General features: G+C 43.2%; 2 protein-coding genes across 2 annotated transcripts; one reads left to right on the top strand and one right to left on the bottom strand.

Annotated features, from left to right (window-relative positions):
• Positions 1-835: 835 nt before the first annotated feature.
• LOC135501876 (perivitellin-2 67 kDa subunit-like) lies at positions 836-4,707 on the top strand. The gene is made up of 4 exons (XM_064794273.1): positions 836-1,214; positions 1,412-1,692; positions 2,057-2,353; positions 2,597-4,707. Exons 1-4 carry the CDS (start codon positions 975-977, stop codon positions 3,495-3,497), a joined length of 1,719 nt encoding a protein of 572 aa, XP_064650343.1. The 5' UTR covers positions 836-974; the 3' UTR covers positions 3,498-4,707.
• A 121-nt stretch (positions 4,708-4,828) lies between these two features.
• Positions 4,829-12,691, bottom strand: LOC135501877 (uncharacterized). The gene is made up of 6 exons (XM_064794274.1): positions 12,131-12,691; positions 8,769-9,439; positions 8,290-8,439; positions 7,576-7,623; positions 6,711-6,851; positions 4,829-6,210 (listed from the first exon to the last, which is right to left on the bottom strand). Exons 1-6 carry the CDS (start codon positions 12,306-12,308, stop codon positions 5,974-5,976), a joined length of 1,425 nt encoding a protein of 474 aa, XP_064650344.1. The 5' UTR covers positions 12,309-12,691; the 3' UTR covers positions 4,829-5,973.
• Between the last annotated feature and the right edge of the window lie 610 nt (positions 12,692-13,301).

Genomic DNA, 13,301 nt, shown 5'->3' on the forward strand with positions numbered 1-13,301 from the left:
TCATCTGATTACTATTTGTCGATATCGGATTAGACACAACACCCGCCGCTCATTATTCAACCAGTATTCAGGACACACCATGGCATCACGGGAAAACCCTAGAACGATATGATCCGGGTCAACAACTTAAGTCATTGCCAATGATTAATAGCAGTGTTTACTTTCTTCTTAAATGTTTTTATATGACATTTTTCAAACTACAGTAGAACCTCTCTATTTAGGACAACTTCGGGATTGACAAGTGCTGTCGTTATTAGAGATGTGTCCCGATTAGAGAGGTAAAATTGAATGGAAACAACCAATTTTGGACTAAAACTAGTGTCCTTAATAGAGAAGTTGTCCATAATGGAGAGGTGTCCGCTAAGAGAGGTTCCACTGTATTTGATTTCAAATATAGATATAATACTTCTTGGTTATTGGGTAGAGTCTACTGAAAGAATCAAAGGGTAATTCACATAGAGAAAACAAAAACGACATTTTGATTTAGACGTTGATGAACATACAAGCCGACGATAGTATTCAGAGTGCGATATAACATCCTTTGGACATTTTGCGATGAAAATATCTATAATAGTTATGATTAATCTTAGCCTTTTGTGTTAAGATCATCTTGACGAAAAGAGTTGGAATGCCACTGTTTTGCGAAGTGAAATAGCCCCCATATATTAGGTGTCCTGGTTTTGTTAATGTTTAATCAAGGAGGGACGTATATGGATGACTCATATTGTTCTTGAATCCGGGTTACTAGGCTGTTTACGATATTATCTAGTTCGGACTCGTATCACTTGGCACTCTCGCCGGAAAACCCGCTTAAATGTCACGGACAAATGAAACGCAAGATATAAAGGCAAGAAGTTAGTGACGGTCACATTATCGAAAAGAAGCGCCAGGTGGTCGGGTTGCTCGCCTGATAGGTTTATTTACTTTGCACTCATTGAGAAGCAGACGCTTTATACATCACGCCAACTCTGATCATGAGGATGCGGCGTTTCGTGGTACTGGTATCGGTGTGCGTGCTGGGCGCACTAGCTGTGACGGACGCGGTAACTCGGTGCTCGCGTGTGCCGCCCGGCCTGAACCACATGAAGAGAGGTATTGACATCACCACACTCGACTTCATGCCCGTTGACCCTGGAGCCGGGAACGGATTCAGATCGCCTCTCTTCGACTTCACCTGTGACTTTGCCATGAAGTGGACAAATCCTCACAATGGGGTAAGAACATCTACATTATCACACTCTGTTTTTTTTCAATGGTTTGAAAATGCAAATCGAGACCTCGGTTTTCCCGAAGTCTTCAAACTCCAAAAACTGTAACTCTCATGTCTTAACTATCTCAAAAAAAGGAAACGGATGCGTCGTCTTCCTGTCGTTCAGGTCCCAATCTCCAACATACCAATTTATGTTTTCAGATCGAGTACGAACAGCCAGACCAAGTGGAAGATATGGTCAGTATACCAGGCGGCGTTGTTAATGGTGACGTAAAGATCTTCAAGACGGCCTCTGACGTCACAAATACCATGTCTGGATCTGCTGGGATGGGTTTCTTGAATGGCATGTTCTCCGCTAGCGGCTCATACGACGAGATGAAACGCACGATAACCAATAGCTCATCGTACATCGAGCAGGTGACTGCTTTCCATACAGCGATCAGAGCTGATCTGGCCCCCTACTGGGCAATCCAGTTAGGAAGGTGAGTACGCCAAACACATTCATCACCCCTATCTGAAGTTCCGATGGTCAGTTCATTAATCAAAAAATGCGAAAACCAGGCCCCTCATCTTGTAACAAACATACCTGAAATGGCGAAATAATTGCAAGATTAAGTAACTTTTTCTGGTTTAAATTTAGTAAGATGTTCAATCCATTAGTAAGATGTTTAATTTGATCATATTTCACCATGATAAGGGACTGGTTTTGCGGCAGAGGGGAACAATTTATTGACATTCACGAACATCCTAAAAGACGCAAGCCTAATTTAAAGCATATCAAGTCGAATGACGTCTTAAAATACATATACTTCATGTCTGAAATAAACTGCAACTGGTGTATTTCAGGTACGCTGAAATATTTATCGATCGGCGCCTACCAGCGACATTCGAGGAGGGGCCGGAGGTGTACCAGGAATTTATCAACCATTACGGAACACATTACTTCAGTCATGGCAAATATGGAGGCCTACTGCTCTACAGGATGACAACAGATATCACTGCCTTCCAGCAGCTTGGCGAGAAGAAGGTGGAAGCCGAAGCGAAAGGGTCTTTCTTTAACCTACTCAAAGCGAATGGGGCCTACACCGGTACCACGCATCGAGTCGACTCCACCTTTTCATCCAAGACCACAGTCACAATCAGGTGAGCGATCGAATCTTTAAGTCTCTCCGAGCCGTTTTTGCGGCGAGGCGAGTTGTCCTGTATTTCCGTTAGTCCTGGACGAGTTGTGGTCGAACAAAAAGAAATTCGATCGGAAGGACCTGCGCTCTACAAGTTTATCAACTTGTCGTCTAAACGTTCTTGCCATTTCTCTTAAAGTTTATACTTAACTTGAATAATTACTGCCTGAAATTCGAAGGTTCCCATATTTCACTTCCATTGTAGGTATTATGGCGGCCATCACAACCCAAGTTACAACGTGTGGTACACGAGCGTCAAGAACAATCCATGGCTGTTTGGGGGTCAGCTCGCCCCGATTACAAACCTCATCTCAGACGCTGGCAAGAAAGCTGCCATGATGAAAGCCGTAACTGTTCATATGGACAAAGCTTTCCTTCGAGATATACAGAGCGATATCTACACAATGTTAGCGAAAGTAAGCGATGCTGGATTGAAGGGGGTCCTGCAGGCCAAGCTGGCAGAGATCGTTACCCTACTGCGGTCAACGGTTCCCAACAATGCGGCGGTTGTTGCTCTTGGCAGGGAGTTGGAGATCCCTTCGTGGTTCACTCTGAAGACCAAGTTGTGTTACAAGTGGTATGCTGACGGCGACGGTGGTCAGTGCGGCGGCGGCGTAGGCACTCTCCTCTGTGCGAATGTGAACGGGATGACGCAATACTACAGAGACGACACGGACCGGAGGGGAGGCGGCTGCAAGATGAGCTGGGGCATCCAGTCGACACTCTACCCGCCCTGGTTCAGACAGGTTCAGGTCTGTTTCAGGTGGTACCCAGACGGTGATGGCGGTCAATGCGGAGGGGGCGCCGCGAGGAACCTCTGTGCCCCTATCGGCAGTTACACTCCCTTCTACCGCGACGATACAGACCGACGAGGTGGCGGATGTAGGATGTCTTGGCGAATCGTTGTCCCGGTCAGCGCCCCCTTGTGGATGAAGACGACACGACTGTGTTATGAATGGTACCCTGATGGTGACGGTGGTCAGTGCGGGGTGTCGGGTACCCCGCGGAGTATGTGCGCCCTGGCGAACTCTTGGACTCCCTATTACCGAGACGACACCGACAGGCGGGGAGGCGGATGCAAGATGAGATGGGGAATTAAAATCTGAGCCTCATAAACTGATGGACGCACAAAACCAGTGTGTGAACGTATCCGAGGACTTTCTCTCAGTGACGCATTCCATTGTAGTGTAATTATTGGCATGGTGAACTTTTATTCTTTGTCTTTTTGAAAATAATGTACACTCTTGTAGGAAAGTAAAAGAACACCTGAATTATCAGTAAGTAATTGGATATTTTGGTCTCATAAACATGGCATATATATTGTCCGAACATGTTGTTTCAACGATCGCATGTCGAAATAATAGTTTCGAGTAAAATATCATGAAATATCACAATTACATCATATCAAAAAAATGTATAATTTTGAAATTTTGAAATTTTAAGTTCAAAATTCTAACTGTCTTATAAAATGCACAATTCTAAGACTTCCTGTGAAAAAACAAAACAAACTCTTATATCAAAATGTCACCAGTTTCTGAGATTTGAGATTTTGGAGAATTTTGGAGAATTTTCTCGAAATTTTTGTTTCATATTTTGATTCTTTTTATGATAAGACTATGATTCATGCCAGCCTTCACTGATGCTCTGTTCACCTCATACGATTAAAATCAGGAAGTAGATAAGCGCTCCACACTTGGCATTTTCTTTTGATGATATTTTAATCTTAAAGTGAAATGAGATTTTCATTTAGTGAAAGTAAAATGAGATTTTAATGTTTTCACAGGAAGTCTAAGAATTGATCAGTTCATAAAATTGTTCTTATTTGGAAGCGGGCATTTCATGAAATTAAAAATTATATTTTTTCTTGATATTTTGAAATTGTGATATTTTCATGATACTGATTAAAAACTATTACTCTGGCATGGGAGCGTTGAAACAACAAGTTAAAGAAATACATGACACGTATATGAGATGGAAATATCCAAATTCCTCCGAGATGATGTCATTACTTTCCTACAAGAGTGCACAAGTAATGTAAATACATGTTTGTAGTAAAGTGCACATTAATGTACATACATGTTTATAGTAGAGTGCACATGTAATGTACATACATGTTTACAGTAAAATGCACATGTAATGTACATACATGTTTATAGTAAAATGCACATGTAATGTACATACATGTTTATAGTAAAGTGCACATGTAATGTACATACATGTTTACAGTAAAATGCACATGTAATGTACATACATGTTTATAGTAAAATGCACATGTAATGTACATACATGTTTATAGTAAAGTGCACATGTAATGTACATACATGTACATGTTTATAGTAAAGTCGTGTGAAAGTGAACAGATTTACTAGCTGTTTCATAGATGTCAGCACCTCGGACTCGCTTCTCTTGCGTAGAAGGCAGTATTTTTATCACAAGGCCAGAGCCCTCTATTAAAACCTGTGTACATTACATGTACATTGTTGTTCATAAGTTTTGGTAAAAAAGTACACCTTGGACCAATCAATCTGCACAAAATTGTATATGTGTCAAGAAGAACCCTTTGCCAATAGCATAATAAAGTTTAAAAACATTCCAATACCGATTGCCTGAGAAAAAAAGATTTCCGTACACCATATCAATCAAAACGTCACTGGCGCATTGATATGGCCCTGTCAAAATACAAGTTCTAAACTGACCAGTGAGACCACATTTTCTTAAATAAATTATCAAAAAGCATATTTCTGTGATGGCCTGACTCTGTAGATTAAGAATCAACCACAGATTGAGAATTAATTCCACTTTGGTCCATCCCAGCCATGTATTTATCACAACTTGACATTTTGATAAGCTCTAACTTCCGGTCGTGGATGAATACATGTCTCTGCCAACAAGAAAACTTTGTTTTTTCTTTTGTCATCTCATTGTTATAGATCAGTGTCATTATTTCAAACATAATTACAGTAGAACCTCCCTTAGCGGACACTTCTCTAAGGACAACCTCTCCATTAGGGACACTTGTTTTGGTCCCAAATTGGTTCAATTTAACCTCTCTTATCAAGACACCTCTCTGTTAAGGACAGCACTTGTTAGTCCCGAGTGCGTCCTTAATAGATAGGTTCTACTCTACTAGTATTTTGCGGGATCGGCGATATTTCACAATAAGAACACATTAAGGGCCAGCTCCAGATCGTGTCTGCTTTGCGTAAGCTATATACTAACAGCGGGATGACATACATTAAACGGGCCACGTGACCTATTATGTAATCAAGGATAACTGTGGTACACAGAGTCGAGCTTGTCCTAATACAACATTAATATTCTGGTCTTAGACCTAGTCAAGTACGACGTTTGATTGCATCGGAGGCAGACGCAATTGATCCTCCATTATTATGCATATTGTTTTTATTTCCCAAACCTCCACTCAAGCCTCCTTGTAAACAACGTACCCTCAGTATCTTAAACGACACCCTCAAAAGCTGAAAATATACTGTCTTTTTGTTGGACCATATCCAGATATTCATCATCTGACGGTCATAGTTATTATATCAAGGCGTCTGATTCTAACAACTCAAGCAAAATGCTTTAAAAGTGATGTTTCTCTTGTTCCTCTGGTGCAGCCATAAGACCTGTCACCTCGGAGTACTCCACGCCGTCCCTGTCGTAGTACTTTCCCCGCCTCATCCTCTTGACGAACACGGCGGACAGGATAAGAAGGGCGATGAGGACTACCACACACGACAGCACGATTCCCGCCACGAGACCCCTGTCCTTGATCAACTCGTCATAGTAGTTGTAGCCATGGCCAGCGCTATCCTCCACCTGAAATGGTGAGGCATGTTGAATATATCTAATGGATTAAAGGGCTGGCGGCGTACGCCAGCGGTGAATGTTTTGGACGCTCTCCGTCCGGAGATTGAGACACAAAACTGACTCTTCTTTAATATTTACGTATTTTCAAGCAACAATAAACTAAAAACAAACGCAACAAGGCTAATGTCTCCAATAGCTTGTTTGGGCGACATACATCACTGATATGGAAATGAAGACAAGCCATCGGGGTAAAAGGGAAATCATGTCATTCAAAAACTTAGATTGGATAAGATCAAAGACAGGTAGCAATTCATTAGCATATTGGCCAAAATGTATAGCAGAGCATGATGCTAGTCATGATCGCTCATGATCGTGATTTCACCGGCGTGCTTTTCAAAATGTAAATGCATCGAACAGTATAATGACCAGGTAGTTTGAACTAAGTTCAAAATTGTTAATCCTTCCCCGAGTTATCGTGTTACACTACGCTCGCACTCGTCCCTACCTACCGATGCTCCTGTATCGATGTTACATGAAGTCTTGATCTGCGTCTCGTGCTTGCTGAACCAGTGCCAGGGGGAAAACGCCTTCAGGCTGGTCGTGTATTTCAGGCAGGTCACATCGAACATGTTCATCATGTCTTCATATTGCTGTAAGAAATTGGTGTCTTATCTCACTGCTCAAATCTAGGAAGATCGAGGACTTGGTCTGGGGGCTTATTCAACATGAAAGGTACAAATGCTTTTATAGTGTTGTGGGATAGAGTAAGCCTACTTGACCATAGAAACAAAATTCTTAAGTTTTTTTTCCAGTGGTGGGTGTAGTGCAATGCTTATCTCACTCAAGGGCACCATGTTTCTATATGTTGGTAATACATTAATAGGGTCAAAATCCAACCTTTTAAGATGTCGGTGTACAGAGCTCCATTCGTTGCCCAATGATAAAGTCATTAACTAAAATTCGAACACCTCTTTCTCCTACACCCACCACTGGAAAAACTTAAGAATTGGGTATTTGTACCTTGCATGTTGAATAAAAGTGGCTCAGCTCCCGGACCAACTAGTTCTATATTAGAAACACCCATTCCGAGCTGACATCTCAACTAAAAATCTAACGTGAACCGTGTCCCAAAGTCGAAAACCCACCAGACAAGATTCGAAGTCAAGATCGTATTCAGATTCGTGTGGATGTCTGTGTAAATATGCTGCAATGTTAGGATTCTAACTTAAGATCTTTACACCATGGATGAGCTTAAATCACGTGTCACAACATTCATACTGCAGCATGCAGACTGATACATTTTGGTTTCCAGAGGATGGGAACATAACGCGTGGCTATGTTGGCGGGGAGATTGGGTGTAGAATGACGTCATACCTTTTTACACTCTGTCTGACACGGTGAGAAATTATCATGGCATCTCCTCTGAAGTCAAAGTCAAAGTAAAAATTGAAATTAATTGCGTCATGTTGAAGAGAGGAGGTATCAATCTGGTCACTTGAAGAGTTTTTCTCCACAGGTTCAAAACGTGCTTATCTTATGTTTACATGCTGTAGTTTGACTCTATGACCGCCCAATATATCATTTGGATGACTCATTCACGTTGGTCACAACTTGCACAACTCGGGATATATGGTGTTAGAACAAAGCCAGACATTCGTCAGTGCACAGATTGTAGCGGGAAATCGATTAAAGACATTGCACGGCTGTCTGCCGTGATCATGTAGAAACAATGGCTCCACATTGACCCAGAGTCTATTAGGACATCCTTAGTATTGGCTGTGGTTTCATTGCATTCTCAAGTTAGAAATATCATAGGCTCAGCATGGATTTCCAAACTGATGAATCATTTTTTTTAGCTTCACGCAGCGCGTGGCTGATGCACTAGTCCTTTACAAGTATCGCTAGACGGATTTTGCTTATCCGTGATTTATGATAGCGTCCTCAGAGACGTGAAATATTAGCAATTATTTAGTTCCATGAATCATTTGCTACTGTGGACTACGAGATTTTCGAGCCTTCTTATTTTTGCGATTCGCGAAGATTTCTTAGATGACGATTTTCATACTTTAAAGCAAACTTGAAACCCACCATACTGATGCTCAGGTTTCTCTCCTGTTCATCCGCCATGTTTCGATTCAACATTCCAATGACGTCACCAGCACACTTGCGATCCTCTTTATTGATGTGGAAGTCAAACGAACACATCATTTTGGTGACATTGAGGATGCGTTCCTTGTCCTGAAGAAACAGATAACTCGTAAGAAGGTTTAGCAAGCAGCAGAGGCCATACTGTATGCAACAGCGACTCTGTCCGATTAAACTGAAGACATTTCGACCATGGATAGTTTGGCGCCATCTCCCAGGGAAATGATTAGACATGCTGAATGTGGTCAATGTAACACTGAACAGGTTTTATGCTATTCCGCGCATAGGACATGAATATTGCTGATCGGGAGTTTTCGTCAGCAAAAAAGTTATTGAATCGGCTGCCAAGTAGCCTCATTTAAAAACTTCCCAAAAGGCATTTATTTATTAATTCTGATTGGGGAACATGACGCATACTATACCTTCATGCAAAACTCAACACCCTGATTGATAAACTGCAGACAATCCATCCAAGGACAAAGCTGGGCTTTACTATTTCCGTTGATCCAAGTTTCCGCCAAACCATCGATGATGTCATTGACATCAACATCCGGGGTACACGAGTCGTCATTCTCACATCTCTCCCAGAACGTCACTACGTCATGTGATGTCACTGCATCAACCAAATCTTGGTAGGTTATGTTAAAGTTCTTTTGTTGTTCTAGCTGGTCCGGGATGATGCAAACCTTGGCTAACCGGAAGTCTGGTGCTGCGCATGCTGGACGTGTTGTGGCCTCTGGTGTGGTACTAGTTTCAGGAGAAGGCGAACTGTTTGGTTGTTGTTTTGATGTTCCTATGGTGGTAGTGGTTGTGGTTGTAGTCGAAATATCAGGTGCCTGTGTCGAAGCTGATGTAATCTCTGTAGTTGTACTCTTGGCTGCAGTTTTGCTCGAGCTAACAGCCGTCTCGCCAGTTCTTGGCTGGGCCGTGTTCTGGTCCAAACTTGGTTCAAATAAACTCTCGAACCAAGAGTCGAATGGATCCTCAGTCACTTGAGCTATTGTTGCAGGATTTGTCTTGGTTTTTGTAGTCCCAGCATCCATAGGGGGCTCACCGAAGATTTCTGGAAACAAATTACGCTTGGATAGCTCCTCTGAAAAAATAGGAAAATGAAACTTACAAACAGCACCTTACCGAGCTCTTTACTTCATCATGTAAATCGCTAAAGAATATAATGTACATGTATTGTTAATCACTTCGAGACGTTAATTGTTCCTCACAACAGCCCAAGTTAAGCTACTCAATCACTCAGAGCGAAAGTCCCGATAATATTGTCAGATTCTATCATCGTGAAAAGCTTCAGTTTTTTAAACTTGTACCTTAGTATATCAAACTGAGATATCAACCAAGAGTCTTACCGGGAAGCCAAGAAAGACGCCTATAACTCATACCGTAACATGAAATAGCTGATTGGTTGACGCTCTGAGGAGTACAGCCAGTAGCTGGCGTGTAGGCCCTCTTTCCTTATTTTACACAGCCATGAATAGTTGCGCTGACCAAATGTCAATACTGGCTGATTATCCCTCCCCAGTCTGGTTACTCTAGTTGTGCTGACCAAGTGTCAATACTGGCTGATTATCCCTCCCCAGCTTGGTTACTCTACTTGTGCTGACCAAGTGTCAATACTGGCTGATTATCCCTCCCCAGCCTGGTTACTCTAGTTGCGCTGACCAAGTGTCAATACTGGCTGATTATCCCTCCCCAGCCTGGTTACTCTAGTTGTGCTGACCAAGTGTCGATACTGGCTGATTATCCCTCCCCAGCCTGGTTACTCTAGTTGTGCTGACCAAGTGTCAATACTGGCTGATTATCCCTCCCCAGCTTGGTTACTCTAGTTGTGCTGACCAAGTGTCGATACTGGCTGATTATCCCTCCCCAGCCTGGTTACTTTAGTTGTGCTGACCAAGTGTCAATACTGGCTGATTATCCCTCCCCAGCCTGGTTACTCTAGTTGTGCTGACCAAGTGTCAATACTGGCTGATTATCCCTCCCCAGCTTGGTTACTCTAGTTGTGCTGACCAAGTGTCGATACTGGCTTATTATCCCTCCCCAGCCTGGTTACTCTAGTTGTGCTGACCAAGTGTCAATACTGGCTGATTATCTCTCCCCAGCCTGGTTACTCTAGTTGCGCTGACCAAGTGTCAATACTGGCTGATTATCCCTCCCCAGCTTGGTTACTCTAGTTGTGCTGACCAAGTGTCAATACTGGCTGATTATCCCTCCCCAGTCAGGTTACTCTAGTTGTGCTGACCAAGTGTCGATACTGGCTGATTATCCCTCCCCAGCCTGGTAACTCTAGTTGTGCTGACCAAGTGTCAATACTGGCTTATTATCCCTCCCCAGCCTGGTTACTCTAGTTGTGCTGACCAAGTGTCAATACTGGCTTATTATCCCTCCCCAGCCTGGTTACTCTAGTTGTGCTGACCAAGTGTCAATACTGGCTTATTATCCCTCCCCAGCCAGGTTACTCTAGTTGCGCTGACCAAGTGTCAATACTGGCTTATTATCCCTCCCCAGCCTGGTTACTTTAGTTGTGCTGACCAAGTGTCAATACTGGCTTATTATCCCTCCCCAGCCTGGTTACTCTAGTTGTGCTGACCAAGTGTAAATACTGGCTTATTATCCCTCCCCAGCCTGGTTACTCTAGTTGCGCTGACCAAGTGTCAATACTGGCTTATTATCCCTCCCCAGCCTGGTTACTCTAGTTGTGCGGACCAAGTGTCAATACTGGCTTATTATCCCTCCCCAGCCTGGTTACTCTAGTTGTGCTGACCAAGTGTCAATACTGGCTGATTATCCCTCCCCAGCCTGGTTACTCTAGTTGTGCTGACCAAGTGTCAATACTGGCTTATTATCCCTCCCCAGCCTGGTTACTCTAGTTGTGCTGACCAAGTGTCAATACTGGCTGATTATCCCTCCCCAGCCTGGTTACTCTAGTTGCGCTGACCAAGTGTCAATACTGGCTGACTATCCCTCCCCAGCCTGGTAACTCTAGTTGTGCTGACCAAGTGTCAATACTGGCTTATTATCCCTCCCCAGCCTGGTTACTCTAGTTGTGCTGACCAAGTGTCAATACTGGCTTATTATCCCTCCCCAGCCTGGTTACTCTAGTTGTGCTGACCAAGTGTCGATACTGGCTTATTATCCCTCCCCAGCCTGGTTACTCTAGTTGTGCTGACCAAGTGTCAATACTGGCTGATTATCCCTCCCCAGCCTGGTTACTCTAGTTGTGCTGACCAAGTGTCAATACTGGCTTATTATCCCTCCCCAGCCTGGTTACTCTAGTTGTGCTGACCAAGTGTCAATACTGGCTGATTATCCCTCCCCAGCCTGGTAACTCTAGTTGTGCTGACCAAGTGTCAATACTGGCTGATTATCCCTCCCCAGCCTGGTTACTCTAGTTGTGCTGACCAAGTGTCAATACTGGCTTATTATCCCTCCCCAGCCTGGTTACTCTAGTTGTGCTGACCAAGTGTCAATACTGGCTGATTATCCCTCCCCAGCCTGGTTGCTCTTTGGAATGATGCAGGGTAAATAACTCGGAACTGGCTGAAATGCAGTTATGATAACGCTCTATTATTCTGGCAGTTGAGTGACTAGGTGTGGGCAATGGGCCATCATGGTGTTATCACTGTCAGCATTTGAAAGGTTGTCTAAGACTCGGTTGACCTGCCATATGTGGTACATGTCTGCCCCTGAGTGAGGGTGCAGAAAACACGTTGATCTTGCATCAATAGTTCTGCTATATTGGACTGTTTCTATATGAGGATGTCCATCTACTTACCAGACATTGCCTTTTCTTCCAAGTGTTTGGTATGGATTAACACCATGACCAACGCGAAACATACAACAGTTATTGCAGTCACCACCAGGCGTTGTTTAATGGTCACATTACGGCGTCGCTTATATTGCTCATCGAAAACTATTTCAATCTTCTTGTCAACCAATCCACTGGCGTCCATTTTGAATCTGTTAATCTGTAAATGTTTATCAGTAAAATCCAACGAATGTTTTTGTCTTTCTCTGCGATGATAAGGTGATCTATAAGGCGTTGAACATCAGTCCAATATGATGACTTATCCAAAATGATCAGACAATACACATTGAAATCTATCGAAAGGTTTTCCAATAGCCCACATTGGCACCTTCTCTCCTGGTGATGTTCTCGGTGTCTCTCGCCACACAATCTATGTTGGAAAAGATGGTAGATTGCGTTGGCAATCAGAAGAAGTCGACAAATGAGCTCACTTTCCAAAGACTGACGTGTTTTCAACAAACGAAATGCATATTACGTCATATTAACGGATCCCATGGATAAAGCAGCCCATCGTCTTGCGACTTTAAATTGTCCTGATATTGATCTTACGGCACAGATTGTTTCCACTGGTGACATAAGGTACCGTCTGGTGCACTGACTGATAGAGACATATATGATGTTCTCATCACCATTCAGGCCACACGTTGCACTGTGGGAGGACTTGTTCAGGGCGGAACCAGTCTAGGTGCGAGCATGCAATGAGCGGGAATTTAACAGTTTACTGAATCGATCTTAAAGGACCTCGAGGTAGAAGTCGATGACATTTTTCATTAATGAAAGGTGTTCGCCAATCATGTGAACTAAACCTAACTTTGCCGTGCCAACTGGTGACTCCGGTTTGGTAGTTGCCCCGGAGAATAATGACCACGTACTTAGTTGCAGTTAATAGCAGAAACGCAAATGATTGGTTGTTGTATGTGGTCTTCTTCGGTCGATTGCGAGGAGATCCACGACACTTAGGAAGCCATGAGGACACAGGTACTGTTCTCACGGTTATGTTCCTTCATCATCACAGTGAAAGAAAGCACATTCCCAGACACACACGTGGCAGATATCATGGGCATGACGTGCATCGTCACTTTCTTGCTTGTTCTTTCGATGTTCTCCACAAGAGTAAGCTCCTCCTGGGTTAGGTGAA

Source organism: Lineus longissimus, chromosome 17 (genome assembly GCF_910592395.1).
Source record: "Lineus longissimus chromosome 17, tnLinLong1.2, whole genome shotgun sequence".
NCBI classification, from domain to species: Eukaryota; Metazoa; Nemertea; class Pilidiophora; order Heteronemertea; family Lineidae; genus Lineus; species Lineus longissimus.

Excerpts from the sequence above, each read along its gene's own strand:
- LOC135501876 (XM_064794273.1), top strand. The coding sequence starts at position 975 with ATGAGGATGCGGCGTTTCGTGGTACTGGTATCGGTGTGCGTGCTGGGC. Across the intron at positions 1,215-1,411 it reads GGACAAATCCTCACAATGGG|ATCGAGTACGAACAGCCAGA; the intron begins GTAAGAACATCT and ends TTATGTTTTCAG. Across the intron at positions 1,693-2,056 it reads TGGGCAATCCAGTTAGGAAG|GTACGCTGAAATATTTATCG; the intron begins GTGAGTACGCCA and ends GGTGTATTTCAG.
- LOC135501877 (XM_064794274.1), bottom strand. The coding sequence starts at position 12,308 with ATGGACGCCAGTGGATTGGTTGACAAGAAGATTGAAATAGTTTTCGAT. Across the intron at positions 7,624-8,289 it reads GAAACCTGAGCATCAGTATG|AGGAGATGCCATGATAATTT; the intron begins GTGGGTTTCAAG and ends CTTTGACTTCAG. Across the intron at positions 6,852-7,575 it reads GTCAGACAGAGTGTAAAAAG|CAATATGAAGACATGATGAA; the intron begins GTATGACGTCAT and ends AATTTCTTACAG.